The 24,302-nt window shown below is 38.8% G+C and overlaps 1 protein-coding gene across 3 annotated transcripts in view; it reads right to left on the bottom strand.

The window, feature by feature from the left end:
* Cad96Ca (tyrosine kinase receptor Cad96Ca) overlaps nt 1-24,302 on the bottom strand; it is a 2,297,709-nt gene that overhangs the window by 2,202,028 nt on the left and 71,379 nt on the right. For all 3 annotated transcript variants that reach the window (XM_067760060.1, XM_067760059.1, XM_067760061.1), the window contains exon 2: nt 6,077-6,193. In XM_067760060.1, coding sequence (XP_067616161.1) covers nt 6,077-6,146 — 70 coding nt within the window. In that variant the 5' untranslated portion in view covers nt 6,147-6,193. The remainder of the gene's footprint in view (nt 1-6,076; nt 6,194-24,302) is intronic.

A 24,302-nucleotide genomic window follows, 5' to 3' on the forward strand; every position in this document is an offset into this window, starting at 1 on the left:
CTTAAATTTTTTCTGGTTCCTATTACTACTTATTGTTTCACAAAAGATCCTTCTCCTAGTTTCTTGATATTCAGTTTTCCTCTGATGTAAACAATTTGTTTCCCGCTTCACCCTCTCTTCCTCTACTCTCCCAAAATCCCTATCTACCCCTTTGCAAAATCTTTATTGTTGTGCTGCCGGGTTGTCTGTCTTCTGGCTGGAGTCCCTGGTCAGCTCCGCCAGTCTCAGGTTTCCCTGCTTAGGCTTAAAAACACAAAAGGACGAATCACTACCACAAGCAAAACAGACCATATTGTGAAACGAGGACATACACTTATTCGGCGTTTGTGCTCCTGCCGGCTTTTTCACGAAGTGATCCACCGGCATACCGCACTAAACCACTACATCAAATGGAAGGGAGAAGCACAAAAGGAATTGACATTGGACTTTTACGTGGACGGATTAACAGAAGGACTAGCACTATGGGATGGTCTGTGGTTGGGTGTTGAAGTTGAGGTTGGGATTGTTGTTGGGGTTTCCTATTGAACGCTTCTATCTTTGGTTCCCCCAACTGTTCTGGAAGCTCGAAGCCTGCCTCGCTGACTACCATGGACCTGCTCTTGTTTTATTTATTAGTTTTTCGGATCTCTTGTATTCCGCCTTGAGCTCCGCCAACGAGTCCATTTTTGTGACGAAGTTCAAGTAGGCAAGGTAAGGTTTAAGGTTCCCCTGATTATGCCAACCAACTTCTTTTCAGGGATCCTCTTCCGCAAACGGAACGCCATGTTGTGGACTTCGTAAATGCCAAAGCGGACCGTTGTCCAGGCGCTTGCGCAGACGTTTCTATATCTGCTACGCGGCCACCAAGGTTATCGACACTAGTCTTAATGTTCATCACCTCATTCGCCATTTGCGCCACCAAGTCGTTTGTTGCGCCATCATTCGGCTCAGCTGTTCGACATTGTTTTCATTTTGGGCTGAGTGGCTTTTAGGAGCATCAAGGCTGGTGCCAACATTCGTTGATGGTGCGTTCTGCGCAAGAACGTCACCACCTTGGGCACCTACGTTTTCCCTTTTGACCATTTGGCACAACAAACCGATTTTTTTGGAGAAATTTAGGCTATTATCTAGCTGGTTAAATGACACCCGTTCGCGACAGAGACCCTCAGCGGGCGATCAGGGCCAAAAGATCTAAAAATCCGCGACGCTTAACTATTAAAATAGTCCGTAGGGACAAAGTCAACGGGTCTCGGTATACCCACGTCAATCTGGTTATAAACCGAACAAGCGATTTGGTTCTCTAGGGCCTTCGTACGGCTCCTAGTTTGACGCCAATTGGAGTCGAGGATACCCAATCCCCCAAAATCTCTGTTCTCGATCTTTTTATCCTTCTCCGACATTCGTTGTCGGTACACAAAAAACTTAACCAAAAAAAATCTATTTTTCGAACACCCTAGTGTACCCCGGGTTACTATCTCAGAAAACAGATATCCACCGACGCAATACCCCGAAAAATAAAAAAAGTTTAAAAACCAACAAATCAAATAAAAAGGAGAGTTCACATATTCGTATGTATATATTTGAAAATAAGCTAGGATACAAACAATATAAGCACCAAGCAAACAAGGATAAAATGAATGTAGGGCAAACTGAAAATCCCAATAACCAAAAATATAAATAAAATATCAAAATATATATAAAAAAATACAATATAAAAGCAAGATATATAAAAAAAACAAAAAAGGAGATGTATATCTTAAATATAAAAAAAAAGTCGGTTTTATGCCTTAAATGTCTATGGGCCCAAAACCAAAAATTAAAACTTAAATTAGGTATCTATGCAACCTTTGATGCGACAAATTTATACATGTATGTGTGTATGTGTGTAATTGCAACAGAAAATTTAATACAAGTCAATAATAAGATATGAAAGAAAAATTAAAAAATTCAAGTTTAAAACCAAATAAATAAAAAAAATTTATATTATGTTACTATATATACCAAAAAAATTAAAGTATTGAAAGTAATTAAAACTATTTGAACCCCTATATTTGCGTGTAAAATTGCAAAAAAAAATAATAAAAGGAATATCAGATAATGTATAAATGTAAAAATAAATTCAATGCCAAAAATGTTCTGCTTACATTTATCAGCTTCTCGCTGACTTGTTTTATCTATCTTTAAAATATGGTATTTTTCTAACTAAGTGGAATGAATCTCTCATTATCCGTCTTCATAAAAACGGGAGTAGATCTTCAGTAGAAAACTATAGGGGCAAAGCTAATCTGTCCGCAATCCCAAAGTTATTTGAATTTGAAGCTACATTTTCTTATCAACTATCTCTATCTTCTTTATTGTGTGATCGATTTTTGCTGACCAATTTGATTTTATTAAATTCAAATTGCAATTCTTAACATCGGTTCTGTAAGGGCAAATCTACCATCACAAATTTACTGGAGTTCCCAACGCACGTTTCTAAAGGTTTCAGACAATATCTTCACACTGATGTAATTTATATGGATTTTAGTAGAGCATTTGGCAAAGTATGCCATTCTCTACCTGTTTACAAGTTTGGTCAGCTTAGCCCTTTACGGCGCCAGGTTTTAAATTTTATTAAATTTATATTTACTAGCTAGTAAATACGCTGTTATTAATAAAACAATAAAAATAATTTTTTTTATAATTTTTTATTAATTTTTCACAAAAAACTGTTTGTTGCAGAAATGCAACATGGCATCACAAGTGCTACATGAATAAAATCTAACTCAAGATGTGTGGAAATTTTTAAAACAGTTATTTTGTTTATTATAACACAAACCTACTCCGCATTTTTCACAGCTTGTTTGTGTAAAACCTTTACAGCCAGGAAATTTGCACCTCATTCGCTTATCCATCAAAAACTGCCAGTGTCCGTATTGGTCCAACTTCACATCTTTCGGGGGAATGTGTTGAGCCGGGCCTTTCTTCCTTTTATTTTCGATGAGACATTCAACATCACTTTTACGTTTCAAACGGTTAACTGTCTGATATTTGCATAGTGTCTCTGCTATAGCTACTCTGAATTCCGCAGAGTTTAGGACTTTACTGGTACTAGGTTTTTCAGCAATAATTCTCCGGTATAAAAACCAAGACATTGCAACGTCCAGGAAGTGGTAAAAGGCTCATATATACCAATGCTTACTACGTAGTTTAATTTTGTAGTGACCCATAACAGAGACTAAAAGGTCAACACCCCCATATGCGGATTATATTCTGCTACGACAAAAGGACGTTCAATAGACACATATTGATTTGCTGACTTGACAGATGTTGAGTGCTCTCCAGCAAAATTTGATGCCAGAGTAACGATTTTATTATCTCTCCAATCTACAACAGCTACGCCAACTACATTGCAGTTTCCCATGTATTCTATTGACGTTCCGCGGGGTTCTTTTTTTTTAAAACTTTATCATCAGGTAGCTTGCAGTTGGGAATACGGGTTTTCTTATTGTTCCTAGAGCCAAAACTCCTCGCTTCGACAATTATTCAATAAGCGGAATAGAGGTGTAATAATTATCGAAAAATAACTAATAGTTCTCATTGATGGGCACATCACGGACAAGGCGGACAACTACATTGGATGATGCTCCTAAATCAGGCTCGCCGGATGCGCATATGTTTTCCTTTCCACTATACATTTCAAACTTATATCCATACCCAGATACACCACATATAACAAACAGTTTAAATCCCCATTTATGGGGCTTATCGGGTAAATACTGTTTCAAAGCATTGCGCGCTTTTGTTGAACAAATTTGTTCATCTACAGACAAATGCTCTTCAAATGGAACTTTTTGAAGTTATTATTGAGTGCATCTATCAATGGCCGGATTTTGTACAATAGATCAGAACCCATTTGTTCATATGGAACCATTTTACTATTGTTGTTGAAGTGTAATAACTGTCGAAGCAATTCAAATCGTTTTGAATTCATTGTCTCTCTTATCGGCTCGAAGCTAATATTTTCAGACCAATACATTTTTACATTTGGCATACTTACAATCAACATATAATATGCAATCCCAATAAATTGACGTATTTCTTGAGCAGTTACATTTACCAGTTTACTAGAATCTCTCTGCCCGGAGTACAAATTAGTCTGATTCTTGATTAGATTGATAAAATCCTCAGTAAAAGGACAGGAAAAAACCTCAAATGGAGTATGCAAGCAAAGTATCTCCGGCGGTAGCTTATCGGATCCGCGAAAACATAGTTGGTCGGCATTCAACTTCAGGTGTTTGGAATTCCATGTAATATTGCTCCTGGGTATTCGATTAGAGGTCCACTGAGATGCTTCGGGTATATCGGTTAGCACAGCGGAGGCCGAATTTAAATGTGTTGCATAAGAAATGGTTTCAGCGGATTTTGCTAGAGTGGTAGTACCCGGAACATCATTTTCCAAATCAAGTGGTAAGTTTAGTTCTTCCTCAGAAGTGTCATGATAGTTAGGCTCGATATTATACGTCGGATCAGTAATATTTTCATCATCAGAAAAATCAAGGCCATCCTCACTGTCTGCCCATTCATCTAATATCTTTTCCAGTTCCTTGGTAGTCAAATTATGCTGACCACGTTTCATTTTGATCCTCAACGAGAACCTTTGAATTTTAATATAGCAATAAAAATGTCAACCACAAAGCGCGGTGTTGCATATATGCAACAAAGAAAAATAAGTAGAGAAATATATAAAAAACACGACTTTGCTAAGAAAATGTTACTGATTGTTAAAATATATTCTCTTACCTTTTTCTGGAACTACTTTTAACTGCAAAATATTATTTTTTTCACAAATAAATCACCTATCGTAAATGTATTATAGGAGCTCGAAACTGATTTATACACGCTCGTCACTTAAATGCAAAAAAAATGAAAACAATTCCATGTGGTCAACCATTCTGTCATTTTATCGTTAGAATGCTTTGTTGCTAAACTACAACACAGAGCAAATGTGATCTACCGTCGTGTCATATATTTTGATTTCGATTTAAATGGTATGTTGCAGAAATGCAACAAGGCGCCGTAAAGGGTTAGATTTCAAAAATTAATTTACAAAAACTCACATTCCTTCACCATAGATGTTTCCTCAACCTGTAACAGTATTCAAAAAAATTGGGCCAGGTGACTCATGCCTCCGTTGGTCCCAAGACAGTCGAACAAATGACCGGGTGTGCTACTACCCCAACGTAGTAGACAGTCGAACTAATCAGAAAAATGAAGCCACAAAGTCATCAATAATGACTTATATCATAAGCTGGGGAAAAGTTTGGACTGCGCATACAACCATTAACAACTTTCAACCTAAAATTGGTCGATATTCATTTTAAAATATTATTTTGGTTTATTGAGATCAACGTTTCGGACACAAACGTCTACAAATTTTGGTCTTTATTTTAAAACTTTATCCAGGGTCCTTGTAAAATTGAAATTATGTAATTGCGTGGAGGATTATACGATTTTCACCCATAAGTTACGCAATGATATCCACTTAGACATCTTATGATTTCAAGGCCGGTATCTTTGGCCGAATAACTACTCCCTAACTTTCGAGATGTTTCTATAGTGATTGCCATAGTCTCTTGTGAGCTATGTGGCTCGGCAGCATGGCACGACAAAGACATCCGTCAGAAAGTCTTCGGAGCTTCACATAGAGCTCCTAGGAAAGTGTCGTCAGGTGCTAGGTTCGCAGCTCACCAAGGCGATTCGACTGCATTTTTTTTCATCGATACGCGAGGAATTGTGCTGCATTACGTTAAAATGTCAGCCATTGGTCCTGGCGAAAACCCCGGATCACTCCAATATATAGAACAGGTTGCCGTGGGAGGTCCGAAATGGTCAAAACGTCGATTTTCTTAAATACAGATAAACAAAACCTTTCCTAAGTATTATCTTTTTAAAATAAGAAAATCAAGTTATTTAAAGTACGTACGCCGCCGCCGCCGGTGTACTAAGGATCCTACATCGCCGCCGGCGATAAAGTGATCAGCGTAAACCTCTGTAGGTGACCAATACTAAAATCGAATTGACGGTGAAGCCTTCTCTAAGTTTAAAAACCACTTACCTGATTTTAGGATGGCAACCATAATTTTGGTAAGCAGCTGAACCAAGCAGCATATTTTTTTTGGTATCATTTTAGTGCACCCTGCAATCCAGTTTTGCAATTTTTAATATTCACAACCTGGGCGGAAAGAGTAAATTATAGGTAATTAAAACTAATAACTTGCACTTTAAAAAATATATTCCTAAAAATTAAAAATAATGCGTAAAAACAAAGCAGTTTAGAGATAAGGAAAGCTGACGAAACCAAGCATATGTATGTCAACCGCTAAGCCTAACGGTAGGAACTTTCGTTTTCAAACCGAGTTAGACTGGCCTCAATTGCCTGATGAAGTGGCGCTTCGAAATGCTACCATCACAGTAGCTTTTAGGCCACCTGCAAGTTTCTGTTGTAACTCAGAGTAAGTCAGGTTAAACTCATACATTTATTTTTTATTTTTTTTTAACTCCGAGTTAAAAGTTCTGCAATTAGGCCTTAATGTTAACAAAAAAAGAATTGAAAAACAATAGCAACAGCCCAGAAAAAAAACAAAAAAGGTTTGGAATCTTTGTCGGAATAATTTTTTAAATCGCTTACAAGCACTTCACTTTTACAGGCCGCCTCGAAACAATATTCGTACTTTTGTAAGTGAGCTTGATGATATATTGAAGAAAGAGAGCAAAGAGGAATGCATGATAGTTTACAGTTTACAGTTTCTTTATCCAACTATGTATGTATGTATGTATGTATTTATGTGAAAATTTGTTCCTAGCACAACAATTTTGACAAATTATTTAACAGTGCTAGTCATGAATAGCACGAGCTATAAAAATTGAACATTTATAATAATAATAAATTAGATTAATCAAATTAAATTAAATATAACGGACAATAGTGAAATATTTATGTATGTAAATGTAAATCTTAAAACTAAAGAAGAGTAGTTAATAAATATTAAAAGACAGCAGTAGTGATGATAACCTTTGGCTGGTTATAGATTGAATAGTATTTAACAAATAAAGAAAGAAGACACAGAGAAAGGAATGGGTGATATGAATATAAACATTCTTGAGGCTGACAATATCAATGCAAATCTCTATTTGGATATACTCCCATCCTGCGGTATGCAAAAAGTAATAAATGAATATACACGAGTTGATGTTAAGCGTGGAACACAAACGTGCACTGGCCACATATTTATAAGAGGCAGGGCTGCTGAAATTTTGGCAGGTGTCGTGCAAGCTAATACTACTGACCATTACTCTGTAATGTGTAGCTTAGCTTTTAATAAACATAGGATGCGCACGAAAAGAACCAAGAACACATTAATGCAATAGGCAACAATAAATTTAATGTACGGATCGCTAAAGTAGATTGGAACGAGACGCTAGGGTCAAATAATGTTGGATTGATGTGCGAAAACATAAAAAATATATTTAGACGTATTTATAAGAACTCTCTACTGGACCATAAGAAGAAAGTACGTAGAAATAGAAATGCATGGATGACTAATAACCTTAAAATTTTGTGCACTAATCGAGATAAGCTTTATAAAAAATGTAAATTAAAGCCGTGAAACAAAGAAATCGAATTGGAATATAAAAGGTTTAGGAATTATGTCAACAAAGAAATACATAATACCCGGAATAATTACTACAAAACCAAGTTTTTCGAGTATAGGCATGATATTCGGAAAACATGGCAATTAATAAATGAGATTGTAGGCAGTAAGGGTGTCAGCCCGGACGAACAAATCGTACACAACTTTAGAAACGTCAATGTTGATACAATTTGTAATAATTTTGCAAAAATATTTAGCGAAGTCGTAAGAAGAGCGCTCCACATCTATGATATTAGGACTTTGAATACAGAACCCTACAAAATACCGACCAGTCATTGTGAAAATTATGGAAGAAGTCATCGCAAGTAGACTAACTGATTTTATCATGAAATATAAGATAGTAGATCAAAGACAATATGGGTTTCAAAAAAATAAAAACAAAAACCAGCTACTAGGCAGATTCGCTAGCAAAGTTAATGAGAAGCTAGTAAAAGCTACCATGTTCTGGACTTACTTATAGACTTCAGTAAAAAGTTTGATACCCTCTCACATACGGAAATTATCGAAGATTTAGACAATGCCGGAATAAGGGGTGATTGCTTGAAATGGTTTGCAAGCTACTTAGAATTGAGAAGATACAGAGTGAAAGTACTAAATGAATGTAGCAATCAAACTGACATATCTTGTGGTGTTCTTCAGGGTTCTAAATTAGGCCCAATCCTATACATAATATGCGCTAATAGCATGCTTAGAGCACTGAAAAATTGTGAAGTATTTGGATATGCAGATGACACAGCCCTTTTGGTACCGCATCGAGATCTGCAAGCCGCAATACAAATTCTGCAAAGGAAATTAGATCTCATAGCAAAATGGTCGCATGATAATATGCTTATTATAAACGTATCAAAAACGAAGTTAATGCACATTAGGCCTGCACCAGTTACGACGTTATACATCAAGCATATTTAGCTCTATCGGAATCGTATCTAAGACATGGGGTCACCGCGTGGGGAATTTCAGCACACTGCAGGAAAGTCAAAACTTCAATTTGAAAATCCTGGCCAAGAAAAAAAATATATACACAGTGTGTATTACACACCAAATATTCAACTGAATAGCGCTTTAAAACTACAAGATATCAGCGCTATTTTTAAACTAACTGTTTTAAATGAAGTTTATGATGAAAATGAATTTAAAGTCCCACTAGAATAGACGAGTAGTAACAAAATTTCTAAATAATTATACAAAAAGATCTCTATGCGTGTTACTTCCCACGCTTTTTAATGACCCACCAATAAGTTTAACCAATTTACCAAATACATTGAAAGAAAACAACTACTTAAAGATCATTTTAAAAGCTTACTATAATAAAGCTCTCAGCGTAAAAATATATAAAGCCGACTATTCTAATTTCACCACTGTCCTCACTCACAGCAACATGTTCAAAGCGGGGTTCACAAATATTGTGTGTGAAGAAAATAAAAGATATAGATGTGAGGGTCAAGAATAAAGGGTAGAGGGTATAAGGGGAAAGGAAAAATTGGGCCTGGCCTGTCAGGTTGAGTCTTCCCACCCTCTTCGGTATAACGTGCTCGAAGAAATGAGCATTGTGCTGACTCTTATTACCTAACATTTCGCACGAACCTGACATTAGTCTGTCTGCCCGCCAATCAGCTATTTTCCCTTAACCCACCTTCACTTAATCTTGCCACGCGCAAGCGCCGCACCTACACCAAACATTCAAATTGAAGCTGCATAATTGCCTATAAACTAAGATTTTCGTGCATTCATAATAACAAATTGACTTACACAATTTCCGTTTAGTACGATGGCACTAGCTTGAGTGTTTGAATTACATACTTAAAATCACAAAATTCCGGAACAGGGGAAAGGCAAACAAATTTAACTTAAGATAATATTCGCTATTAACCAACTAACATTACCTTTTGCTAATTGTTTTTTTGATCGGCCTATTGACTAAAGATTCTTAGTTCAAAAGCCTTCGACAGAGTCGTAACCATACGTGCCAACCTCAGATGTTCCTTAAGGTATCCTTGGCCCGCTCATTTTTATACTTTTTATTAACGCGTAAATGCTTGTTTCAAACAATGCACTGATGACTTGAAAATCATTTTAAGATTAAAGAGGTAGTGTGACATTCTCACATCACAATCTGAATTAATTATTTCAACGATTGGTGCTGCCTTTCTATGTATCGGATATGCCTTCGGTTAGGGTTAATAAAATACGGGATTTAGGTATTGTATTTGATTCATCTTTTTAATTTACTGAAGATCTAAATTCCATCATCACAAAAGCATATTTTTTACGGGCGTATATACTAAAAAGCCCATATACTAAAAAGTTTTTATACAATGCCTTTGTACGTATAAGGATATTCCTAAAATTTAATTAATTATATGGTTCCATAAAATGGGGTCCATAATTAATCTTCATACATTAGAGAGTATAAGAGTAATCGCATTAATGATATTTATTTATGACATTGCTAATGGGAATATCGATTGCCCAATACTTTAAAAAACTTTGAACTTTAATGAGCCATCACGGACTCGGAGACAATATAATATGAGTTGAAATACAACCCTGCTATCAACTTACATAGTTTAGCAACCCTGATTTGCTGTTTTTGTATAGTAAAGCAAACCCGATTTTTTTCGTCTTTCTCTTCCTTTTTATTACTGTTTAAGTGAGTTTCTCCACTTAAACCACTCTTCTATGACTCACGCTCATGTGAAGAGCCTACGAGTACTGTGGTGACTCACTTTCCCGCAGTTTTCCCCACATCAGTCACACATATGTGCATAATGCATCCCTGCATGCACTCGCCACTATTTGACAACTCATTGGAACGGGCTTCCAATGTCCAAAAGGTTATATAAGAGCTGGGCGCTTTTCCACTTTCTTCTCTTTTTTCATCAACCCTCTAGACGGAGCATCTCCCGTAACGACACGGGATCCTAATCAGCAACAACTACAATCAACCATACATAAGTATCAACACATATAATTCCCATGTTATCCCTTTTCATTAAATAAAAGTTTCATTCGTAACTACTTTGAAGAATTAAAAATTTGATTTTATATTTTGTAAATCTAATTTCTAATGAATTGATACACGACTTAAAGTTTATAAGTAAATTAAAGTTCATATGTTAGACTAAGGCCAATTGTTTGAATAAATGAATATCATTGAATTTAAAATATAAATCAGCTCGTGATTTAACATTGGTCCTTGCGAGCCAAATTCGAATCAGCAAATTGGCAACGCAAAAATTTCTCTCTAATTCCTTACGCAAAGAAACAACATTGGCCTTAGCTTTGACAGCGATCAATCACTGAACATACCAACACACATCATTTTCGTCAACCGGCAAATTTGGCAGCTCATCGGCAGAAGCAGCAGAAAAAATACAAAAAGTGGAAAAAAGTAAGGATAATTAAAATTAAATCGTTAAAAGCATAAATTGAAACGTGGTTAAAAGTGCGTTGATAAAAAGTTCTGCTAAACTGCCGCCCACCGTGGGACTTGTTACATATTTTTGGCATCATCAAGAAACGAATTTGTCTCCGGCAAACCAGAAAAGCCATATTGCTGGCTGAACGAGGGAGCACCACATCGCAACAATAGTCCCGAAAAGCTATCCCAGAAAACGATTACAAGGAATTATGTCCAGGTGAGTCTCTGAAAATTTTCCAGTTCAAACGGCACATTTACTGTTACCGGCAAACGGTTGATATGTATATATATGTACATCGCCAAGTAAAGTGCTCGTTCAAGGAGTATCGAAAATCCCCAAGGCGACTGATATATATACATACATTTGAGGTTAGATTTGCAACCAGTGCTAAATACCCTCATTCTCATAATAGATAAATTCTTCCCTTGTAAACTCCCACAAACATGCATACATAATTTTTAAAGCTAATTCTCTTGCATTTGGCGTTAAAATTCTTAATTTTCATCAAACATACATGGACATAAAATAGTCGAGTCTTTGTTGTTTTAAATCTTTCGTTCGAGCATTTGTGCATACAAAAAGACATCATATACCAGCAAACAGTTGCGCATCGTATCGACTTGAGAGTTTCAAATAATAATTTTCAATCAAAGTCCCACTTTCAAGAATCTAATCCCTAAAATCACTACAAATCCTGATATCACAGCCATTATTGCGTTCTTTTAAAATCCTATCAATTTGCAAGTCCCGTAAGAAAATATATAACTATTCTTAGTCCCTTCCACCTTTTTCAAATACCATAAAACTACACATTAATAATCCAAGAGGTTTGGAACGTAGCAGTTATTCTATTTGTTAATTGATTTCGCAAAACCTAATTGCAATTGGAATACTTGTGAATTTTGGTGTTACTTGCGTTATTTGCCTACTCGCTGCCGGTGTCAAGTATAAATTTTTTGTACACATGCACATTTTAAGCTGCGATTAGCGACAACATAACGTAGCTAGGAAGAAGTGACCGTAGAAGATATATATACGTAGACGTAAAAGTTAAAACGTTTGGGGAATTAAACCAAATTGAGTCGATAGCGGAAAATATCTAAATACAGTAGCGTGCAATAAAAAAAAGCGGTTGAATACAGACACGTTTATAAAATTGTAAATTCGCTAAAAAATTCCACTGTATACATACAAATCCGCAAATATCACCTCCACATACACTTTCTCTCCATTTTAAATTTTCCTTAAAATCAAGCTCGAAATATCATATTACGTTTAAAATTAAACCATGGCAACGGGCGCAGCAGCAATTTCCGCTATCATTTCCGGCTCTAACAATTTGATCAGTTTTTGTTCACATTTTGAAAAGGAAGATCCCGGGGTTAATACCGACACTTTGTTAGAAGTGAAACTCCAAGACCTCACCCCACGCTGGGAAACCTTGCAGGCGTTGTATCGCACTGTAGGTCTTGGAGATGTCCAATGTATTTCAACGGACTTCAAAGAGGAAGCAGCTAAGGAATTTGAACTTTGTACTGATAGTTTTTATATCTGTAAGTCCCATATTTTGGATCAGCTTAAGCTTATCCAAGGCGCATCGGGCGAAACAAACAACCAATCCCGTCAATCTCGCTCCACATATGTCAACCCCAATTCAGTCCCTTGTATCAAAGTACCCCCTTGCGATACCGAAATATTTTACGGTAGCTACGAAGATTGGCCGTCATTCCGTGACATGTTCACGGCGGTGTATATCAATCATCCCAAATTAACCCCTGCCCAGAAATTCTACCACCTACGAAACAAAACCAAAGGAAAAGCAGGAGCAATCGGGAAGCAGTATCCATTGGTTGATGGGAATTTTCAATTGGCCTGGGAAGCGCTAAGAACACGATTCGAGAAAAAACGGATTCTCATTGATATGCAACTTAAGACGCTTTTTAATATTACTCCAGTCACGTTGGAAAATAGCGAGGGAATCCAAAAAGTACAAAATACCATTAACGACTGTTTAATTATTCTCAAATTCCAAGGGGTGTCCGTGTCCGATTGGGATCCTATTCTGAATTATGTGTGTTCCACCAAGCTTCCCGAAGAAACCCTTTCTTTATGGGAGCAATCCTTAGAATCCCGAAAAGAGCTCCCAAATGGACCAGTTCTTAAGTAGTAGGTATGAGGTAGTTGAACATGGGTACAAAAGTATCAAATCCCGGAACTCAGTTACCACTATATCTCCTCCCAAAATCCAAACATATCATTCGCATCCACTGAAATCGTGTCCTGGATTTCTTAAGCTAACCCGAAACCAGTATTGTAGTAACTGCTTCGCCTACAATCATGCACTTTCTAAATGTTCCAGTACATTCCGATGTGCACATTGTAAGAAAAACCACCATACAATGCTGCACCAAGTCACTAGTAAGCCTAACCCAAAATCAAACGGTAGAACTTCCTCTACTACATCCTCTCAAAATCCAGCCTTACTTCACACTGAGTCAAACCAGAAGTCCAGGCATCCGATATTTGACCTAACCAAGGGCAATTTGCAGGAATCCCCTTCATCGTCCAAGACTAGTCTAGGTAGTGAGTAAAAGGTCCAAGCGAATTTCTCCACCAATAATGAGAAAATGCTTCTTCCCACCGCACAAATTCAAATTGAACACCTGGGTTCGCTTTATACCTTAAGAGCCTTAATTGACCAAGGTTCGCAAAAAACCTTTATATCCCAAAAGCTTCAGACTCGTTTACAACTCCCTACATCTAAAGACAATTTTTCAGTCACAGGAATGGGTGGAAAAATTGTCGAAAATGCAAACCGAGTTTGTCAACTTACGCTAGTTTCCCAGCGCTACAACACACGCATCATCACCAATGCGATCGTTTTGAAAAAGCTAACGAGTTTCCTCCCATCTTTCCAAATCCCTAAACCAGACGTTTCCCAAATGAAAGATTTAGATCTCGCTGATCCCTATTTTTACACTCCCGGCCAAATAGATCTTGTTATAGGCAGTGACCTCATTCCTCAAATTCTGCTCCAAGGCATCAAACAACAGGTTCTTGGCAGCTTACTCGCGCAAAATACTATATTTGGTTGGTACCTTAGTGGACCTCTATCTTCCACTTATTGTTCCACTTTTCTTACATACGCTACCGGGATTTCCGATGAAAATCTCAACATGCAACTGAAACGTTTCTGGGAGATAGAAGAAATGCAAGAATCACATCAAACATCAGATGACGACGTAATCTGCGAATCGTTTTACAAGGAAACCACCTACAGACACCTTGATGGACCGTACGTGGTACGTCTACCATTTAAATCGGAATTTCCCTCTAATCTCGCCCTTGGTCCCTCTCGGGCGCAAGCCATGAAGCAAGCCATTCGAATGGAGCACATGCTCACTAAGAATCCAGATCTCAAGGACGAGTACGAGCGTGTCTTAGAAGAATATCTCATGCTGAATCACATGAAACCCATCGATCCCAATGAAATTCAGGAAAACGATAATTATTTCCCGTATTACCTTCCCCACCATTCAGTAGTTAAGCCAGATAGTAAATCTACTAAGGTTCGAGTAGTTTTCAATGCTTCCAAATCAACCTCATCTGGCAAATCTCTGAATGATATTCTCCACATTGGTCCCAATCTGCAGTCTGATCTAATGTTAGTAATTTTAAATTGGCGTCTTTACAAATTCGTATTCAACGGAGATATCCAGAAGATGTACCGCCAAATACTATTACACGAGGAGGATCAACAGTTTCAAAGGATTCTTTTCCGCATGAGCAACGAAACAAAGCTTACCGATTTTGCTCTCAAGACTGTCACGTTTGGAGTAAACTGCGCGCCGTACTTAGCCATACGCATTCGACATTCGATTGTTCCAGTTCTACTAAAACCCTTGGCATCCGATTTTATCGTCGGTGTCGAAACTTTTTGACCCCGCAGGGTGGCTAGCGCAAATTCTTATTCAGGCGAAAATATTGTTGCAACAAATATGGCTGGAAGGCACGGATTGGGACGAATGTGTCAAACCATTATCTTTCCAAAAATGGCTACAGTTTTTAGCAGACTTCCCAATGAGAGAGCAAATTCGAATACCTAAATAGACTGAATTTTCCCCTAATAATAAAATACAAGTACACGGATTTTGTGATGCATCAGAGAAAGCGTATTGCGCGGCCATTTACCTTCGTTCACAGTCAAACAGCAAAGTCTCGTCTCATTTACTTTTCTCTAAAACTAAGGTTGCGCCATTACAAACAGTGAGCCTCCCGCGCCTGGAGCTGTGTGGAGTAGTGTTACTGTCCAAATGCATCAAAAATGTCATCAATCAACTTCCCTTAAGAAATATCGAACTGTTTTTATGGTCAGATTCATCGATCGTGTTGTCATGGCTTGAAAATCCGTCATGCACCTGGAAAGTCTACGTGGCAAATCGCACATCCCAGATCATAAAAAATGTTGGGAACATCAAATGGCACCACGTATCCACAAACCACAACCCAGCTGATCTCGGTACTCGAGGGTGTAGGCCGCAAGATTTAATCCAACTACAACTTTGGTGGAAAGGCCCTAACTGGCTGCTAAAACCTTCCGATCAATGGCCCATTTCTTCCAGAGAATAGATAGTCCCTCCAGAAGAACGAAAAGTCCAAGTTCTACTTACTTTGGATAGTGAACCTGATATACTTGATCGCTTCTCATCATGGCCGAGAGCTCTCCGGGTGATAACTTACATGTTTCGTTTTGTACATCGAACCAAGCCCATACAGTCCACTCCATCAATAAATTATGAACCCTTGTTATCTCCCAAGCAGAAATTCACTGGGTCAAAGCACGCCTGATTAGGTTCACTCAGGAAAGATATTACCATAATGAATATGCCAAACTTTCGAACCAACTACCGATTTCCAACAAAAGTAAACTTTTGCCTTTGAATCCTTCTCTAGATGAAAACGGCCTTCTTCGAGTAAATGGTTGATTACCCAACTCCAATCTCCCACATAATGAAAAGCACCCAATAATCATTCCTGAATCTTCACGGTTTTGTCATCTTTTTCTCCAATTTGTACACAATGTATTAATGCATGCTGAGCATCAACTCATGATCCGGACGGTCAGGCAAGAATATTTCAAGAAGAATACTCAATCCCAAATCATGGCAGCGTTACCACCAGAATGCGCCAACTTCTCCTTACCATTCACATTTACCGGGTTGGACTTCGCAGGTCCCTTGGATCTCAGGTCGTCCGCTCTCCGAAAATCGTCCATAATAAAGGGTTATGTCTGCGTTTTTGTATGTTTTTCAACAAAAGCAATTCAGTTAGAGCTTTGTTCTGCCTTTCCAGCAAAGCCTTCGAAGCTGCGATTTATTGGAAGGCGTGGGCTACCAAAATGCGTATATTCTGACAACGGGAAAAACTTTGTCGGCGCAAACCGAGCCTTTCAAAGGGATTTCGACCGGTTCCTCAAATCCACGTCCGTCGATATTCAAGCAAGACATGGCATACATGGGTTCGAATGACAGCTCTTACCACCGACTGCACCTCATATGGGTGGCCTGTGGGAGGCAGCTGTCAAAAGCTATGTCGGACAATCCCGACTAATTACTAGCCTTGACACCAGGATATTTTCTGCGCGGTGCGCCATTGCTGGCTCCCCCATAACCCCGAATAGATAATACTTCACTTCAGAATCGATTGGAAAAACTAAAGATTCTTCACCAACAATTCAGCCAGAGATGGAAGGACGAATATCTTAAGGAGTTACATCGGCGTTATAAATGGAAACACCCTCAGAAAGATATCTCCGCAGGTGACTTTGTGGTCGTCAAAAATGACTTACTTCCCCCTCAAGAATAGCGCTTAGGCCGAATTGAGAAGGTCTACCTTGGAGCGGATAATCACGTCAGAGTTGTGGATGTTCGAACACAGCATGGTCGTTTCACTAGACCAATCGTAAAACTATGTCTCTTACCAATTTATTGCGATGCGCCAACTCCCTCAACTCCCTAATTTTATCTACACTTACTTCACACAACACACATATTCCAACGTATCGCTTTATTGAATTGTGACTAATATCATCTTTATTTACAGACGATCCCCACAACTTCCGTCACCGATTCGGGCGCCACGAAACCCAGGACTTCACATGTGTCAGCTTTGTCAGCGATATCATGCCTTGCGTTATTGTCCCAAATTTCGGGATATCTCCACTAATGAGCGCATCATATGTGTACGGCAACACAAGTATTGCCCAAATTGTTTGGCGCGCAACCATTACAACGTACGCCAGTGCTCGTCGCCGGAAACATGCAAAGTTTGTCATGAGCCACACTATACGCTCTTACACCGGCCGCAAGCCGGCGAAGATCCGGCTCCAACCCAGCTACCACGCAGCACCCAATTAAACCGGGTGATGCGAGATTTGGAGCGATTAAGGGACAGCCTTGCACCGGTGCAAAGGGGGCGCGATGTTTAAGTGAGTTTCTCCACTTAAACCACTCTTCTATGACTCACGCTCATGTGAAGAGTTTACGAGTACTGTGGTGACTCACGTTCCCGCAGTTTTCCCCACATCAGTCACACATATGTGCATAATGCATCCCTGCATGCACTCGTCACTATTTGACAACTCATTGGAACGGGCATCCAATGTCCAAAAGGTTATACAAGCGCTGGCCGCTTTTCCACTTTCTTCTCTTTTTTCATCAACAACCCACTAGACGGAGCATCTCCCGTAACGACACGGGATCCTAATCAGCAACAACTACAATCAACCATACATAAGTATCAACACATATAATTCCCATTTTATCCCTTTTCATTAAATAAAAGTTTCATTTGTAATTACTTTGAAGAATTAGCAATTTGATTTTATATTTTGTAAATCTAATTTCTAATGAATTGATACGCGACTTTAAGTTTATAAGTAAATTAAAGTTCATATGTTAGACTAAGGACAATTGTTTGAATAAATGAATATCATTGAATTTAAAATATAAATCAACTCGTGATTTAACAATTACATTGAAAAAAACCACATTTTCTAACATTGAATAATATATTCGATCGTGTTTTTCTTCTTGAATCCGCCAAACGAAAAGTAAGATACCCAATAGGTTATGGGCCCAGGTGCAAATCCCTGGGAACCAAGTAAAACGTTTTAAGTGGCAAATGAAAGAAATGACTTCCGCTCTTTTCAACATAGAGAAACTCGACGAGTCCAGTTATGACTTATGGAACTTGCAACTGCAAAGTGTGCTAGTGCATCAAGATTTGTGGTCGGTTACATGCGGAGAATCACCACATCCAGGCGACGATGCAGCGGAAAAGACTATACAACTGTGGAAGGGTAGGGATGATAAGGCAAAAGCAACAATAATCCTCAGCATCACGCCTATGCAGATAGGCAGTATTAAAAACTGCAAAACGGCGAATGAGGCTTGGAAAAGTTTACGGGAAGTGTATAGACCAAAAGGACCTTTAAGAAAGGTAACCTTGTTCAAGCAGTTACTTGGCATCCGAATGAATGACGGTGAGTATGTGCAGCAATACCTTTGCAACGTTTGCACAACAGTTGCAGGGAAGTTGGCTGAAATCGGAGTGTGTCTCCAAGATGATTTGTTCGTCATTATGCTTCTTGAAAATTTGCCGAAATCATTTGAAAATTTAGTGGTTGCCTTAGAATCTCGCGATGAGCTACCAAATCTGAGTGCGGTGAAAATAAATTTGATTGAAGAAGGCTAGCGGGATAAAACGTGGCAGACAGAAGAGACCGAAAGTAGCGTGCAAGCTTTTGTAGGCACACGCAAACACAAACGTAAAGAAGAAGTGTTATGAAAATGCAACATCATACAATGGCGCAAGTAAGCGCACTGGTAATAGCCAACGGTCTTTCGGGTTAAAATGTTATTGCTGTGGGAAAAAAGGGCATTTCGCCGCACAATGGAAATAAAAAGACAGGGATCAAACATCACAACAAAATGTTAAATGAAATGGGCTGTTCGCTGCTGTTGCTAACAGAAGTTTTAACATCAATGCTTGGTGTATTGACAGCGGTGCTTCTTCGCATTTATGTTGCAATCGCAACATGTGACGAGATCGAACCAAGTGAAGAGACAATTATGCTAGCAGCGGAACATAAAATATTAGCAAAAGGAGAAGTTGTTGTTGGATTAAGAACAAGCGAAATTAATGTAACACTCGTAGATGTCTTATTCGTTCCTGGTTTACAGTGCAACTTTGTCAGTTGCCAGAGCGGTTAACAGCGGCTACATTGTCGAAATTAAGGAAAACATGGCGAAGATCATTGACATGCACGAAGGAATAACTGCTTGTGCTAAGAAGGTCAGTGATTTGTATATATTTCAAGCAAATGAAAAAAAAAAATTTTTTTCGAGGAAAACTTCTGGTGACGTGATGAAATGGCATAATAGGTTTGGCCACCCAAATTTCGCTGGTTTACGGGAACTAAGTAATAAACATATGGTATTTGGACTTTCTCTCAATATCCCGTCTGGTGTAAACTGTGCTTTGTGCATGGCAAGTAAATGTAGTCAAAGACCATATATTAGCTCACAAAATTATGCAAAGATGTATTAGGTGTGGTGCATACAGATGTATGCGGTCCGGTAAATGTTTCTTCAATCGGTGGAATAAAAATGAGGTGTTCGACAAATTCAAAGAGTTTAAGGCGATGACAGAGCGTGAAACGGTCAAAAAATTTAAAATATTAAGAAGTGGCAATGGCACAGAGTTGTCAACAATGAATTTAATGAATTTTTAAGAGAAAATGGGTTTTTGGGGCAACTTTCTCTTCCGTATACGTGCATGCTGTTAGATTCGGGCCTTCCACAGCCATTAGGGGGTGAGCAGTATACACAGCTGCATACTTGAGAAATCGATCTTCAACTAAGGCGTTAGATAGTGTAACATGTAGCACTTGATAAACGCCAACGAGACAAATTCAAACCAAATGGAAGGGGGTATGTAATGGTCGGATATTCCGACACGTCCAAGGCATATAGGTTGTTTGATAGAGAAACGAAACGTTTAATTGTTAGTCGGGATGTATACCTTATCGAGAAAGTACAACACAAATAACGGCCTGAGTTTTTGACGTGTTGAATCCAACACATATACATGTTTCCGAAAATGACAAGATTGCCCCTTTACCTTCCATTAAAGTCGATGAAGCTACGAAGAACGTTAACGAAGATGAGGTTGTCGTCGGTGACGACATGACTCGTGTACAGCTAGAGAGAAGTGATGATGACTTCGAGTCTGCTGAAGAAGACCAAAACTGCGCTTAAACCTAAATGGAAACAGAACTATTTAAGCTTAATGAAAACTGACGACATTAAAATACCTGCGACAATATACGAGGCTTTATCCAGTGCACTGTGAGACAAGTGGTATGAAGCAATGAAAGCTGAATACGACATGGGAGCTGTGATTACCCCAAAGCCGAGGGCTTTGTACCCTCACAACATATGCATATATACATATATATTTTCGATCATACATTTTATAATATAATATTTGAATTTTATAAATTTGAGGTTATAATAACATGTGAATTTATAACTTATACATTTCCTGTGAAGTACCCGAAATTTACGCATTTTTCGCCAAAATGTATATATTATATTGTATATTGAACTAATAAACTAAACTAAATTGAAGGTCAAATTAGACTTGCGCCCTTTTGCACGCAAGCAAAATATTTACATTTCCGCCCACATAAATTTTAAATATAGGATCACCATAACATTCACTGAATATTTGGAAGAGAAGTGGATACGCACAAAACATAAAAATGCATAGGTCAACCAACCCTGTGTACACGCCAAATCCAATACATCCGGCTACAAATACAACATACACAATTGCCGCCATCCAGTGAGTTTTACAGCTCCGGCTCACGCTAAATCCTCACGGGAATACTCTGTATCATTGAGAGACTTGACTCATTTAACTCATACGGCGAAAGGATAAACGCCGACATCTATTTTTGAAAAAGTAAGCTTATTAAAGGCAGCGTTGCCAAACTAAAGACAAGTAATTAACAAATTATCTGGCTCACAAATTGAACCAGACTTCTATCTGGATTTATCTGGCTCAAATCGTTGTTGTTGCATTTACATGCAAAATTTTTTATCTGGCACAGGATGATGGCTAATAACTTAAGTAAACGGAGATCAGCAGTAATTCGTCAAAAATAAGCATCACTACTAATTGGAATTTTCCTATACATACTTACACACTAGCAGACAACACACCAATTCACGCCGTACAACAGAAGGCAAAAGCATTGAGCAAAGCAAACGCAACGTTAGAATCAGGTGACAACAAACAAATGTACAAACACACAATAGTCAAAGCGAAGGCTGGAAAGCACGGTATGCGGGCAAATACAAATGCATTGTATTCAACAAATAGTATTATGGTTCGTAGATATTTATTGAAAGAAATATTCACCGGAATAACTGTTATAATATATTGCTAATATTATTAGGTAGAAATTGTTATTATAATATAACCGTTTGTCTGCGTGCAAAATTAGTATATAAGGGCGACGAATTCGCATTCAAATTGAGAGATTAGAAGACAGGCATACGAGTCTGTAGGTCTTATGACTACCGACCAAGAGTACAACTGAAGGTTTTGACTTCATTTGTACTAAAGTATATTCGTCTGGAGGCTTTTTACTACATTAGACCACAGAGGTTGGCCGAGGGTTTTATTACCTCAGTCACCTCTTACAATGCAAGGGAATAAGTTAGGAGTAGACATAGAATTTTTATGAAATAAATATTTATAACGTTTTTATACATGAAATCAACAGGGTTATTCATTTTTAAGGACCGGAAGGGATTTTTATTTTCAGTAACCCTGGACGGACTGAGGCCAACCCCCGTAAAACCAAAGGAAAGGTTCCTCACATTTTGGCGCCCGAGCAGGTTTAAATACACATTTTAAGATATACTTTCAGAGCTTCAGCAATGAAGAAGTCAACAAGGATTTCGTATTTTTGGGCTATTACTACGAAGATATAAAGCAGAACAGTGATAAATGTATCCTGGGTATACTACCTCACTCGAGAAGATCTGGTAGCCTACAGCACGGAATTTGTGTTAGAGGATATCGGAACGGTTGACAAGCTAAGTAAACGACTTGCGGCATTCATCCACGAGGAGAAGGACAACGAGAACTTACGGGATCGATTCATAGGGTTGGCAATTCGACATGCGCGTTTAACAAATCCACAAATATCAAGGAAAAGCAGCGAGCTAAACTCACCAAGAAATGATAGGCAGGCAAGTGGTGCATCCAATCAACTGGAGGTCGAACAACCAACGATACAGTATATTCAGCAGCTTGGTACGTACGCAACGACAAATTATATTCAGCAGCCTGGCACATATGCAATGACCATAAACAGAGTGAGGAAGTGGGGATTAAAGTACGACGGAGTCAAAGATCCCCTAGGATTCATCGAAAGAGTAGAGGAGCTAGCAGATGAGTATGAAATTAACCGCAACACAATTCCTAAAGCGCTGCCGGAGCTGTTGAAGGACAAAGCGTTGGTATGGTATAGGAATAACAACCGGCACTGGCAAGAGTGGGACGCCTTCAAGAAGGACTTCCTGATTTTCTTCCCAAGCTCCCGATACTTAGAGCAATTGGAAGATGAAATTCGAATCCGCGTACAACGACAAGGTGAGCTATTTAAAGATTATGTATTAGTACTACAAAGACTCATGCGTCACGTGGGCTACACCGAGGAGCAGAAACTAACCGGCATCTACCGAAATTCGCGCAGAGAGTACCAACTATATATAATGAGGAGCGAGGTCAGCAATCCTGAGGAGCTGATAAGTTTAGCTCAAAACTATGGAAATGTTACTCCTGACAGGGAACCAATGCGACCAACCACAAGGCCATTCATACCACGGCGTCAAGAAGGTCAGTACCAGTGTCTTCTGGCAGAACAAAGACAGGAAGAGCGAGTATAAGCTCAAAAACAGCAGAGGTCAGAGCCACAACAAGAATATGTAGACACAAGAACGGCCTGCAGACGATGCGGAAGAGGTGGTCACTTTTCATACGGGTGCCGAAGCATAAGAAGAGAATTTTGCTGGACATGTGGTAAGATAGGCGTGCTCACGCGTGGTTGTACGAACCCACAGGGAAACGACCAGATACCACATTGGAACCGAGGGATGGGGTCTTCGGTGGTGCAACCTTGGAGAAATTAGATATGTTCAAATACACAGAGGGCCGCATATTTGTAGCAACGTATGTGAATGGAGAAGAAGCGGCAGCAGCGATTGACACGGGAGCGACGAAGAGCTTTATAAGTGATGCAATGGCGAAAAGATTAAAAGCTGGCAAATTCAAGGAAGTAAAGACGCGAGTAAGAATGGGCGACGGGCAAAGCAATAATAATGAAAGAAGCGGTAGATGCAGAATTAAGAATGGGTGATAAAGTACAGCGGAAAGGGATGCTAATCCTACCGGGACTGGGCGATGAGGTGGTAATTGGCACGAACTATCTGGCGAAAGTAAACCTGGAGATGAGATGCGGAAGCAAGAGGTATTGACATGTACAACTATGGTCGAAATGAATAGCGAAGATTACAAGGAACACAACCCAATGGCGTCGGTACCAACTAGCAATACAGAGGATTCGGTGAGTAAATTTTTGAGCAAAGAATTACAGGTGTTCGCAAAGATATCAGGAGTATCCAACGTGGCCACACACAAAATATTTATCAGTGACGAACGACCGCCCGAGTAAGCAAAGGAACTATCCGAAGGATCCAAAAATGCAAGAAATAATCAACAAGGAAATCGACGAGCTGATCGAAAAAGGTTGCATCGAAATATCGAATAACCCGCGCAGTGCACCCATAGTTTTGGCAAAGACGAAGAATGGCAAATGGAGTAGCCTCGGCTTGAGAATGGATATTGGCAAATCCCTATGGAAGCAAGAAGCAAGCAATACACCGCATTCACAGTACGTGGGCGTGGACTGTGCCAATGGAAGGTAATGCCATTTGGCTTGCACTCAGCCCCAGTAACTTTCCAGGGAGCACTTGATCGTATCATAGGACCAGAATTGGGACCGTACGCGTTTGCTTATCTTGACGATATTATTATTACAAGCAAAATATTGGAAGAGCATATTGCACAT

Source organism: Eurosta solidaginis, chromosome 1 (genome assembly GCF_040869045.1).
Source record: "Eurosta solidaginis isolate ZX-2024a chromosome 1, ASM4086904v1, whole genome shotgun sequence".
Classification (NCBI taxonomy): Eukaryota; Metazoa; Arthropoda; class Insecta; order Diptera; family Tephritidae; genus Eurosta; species Eurosta solidaginis.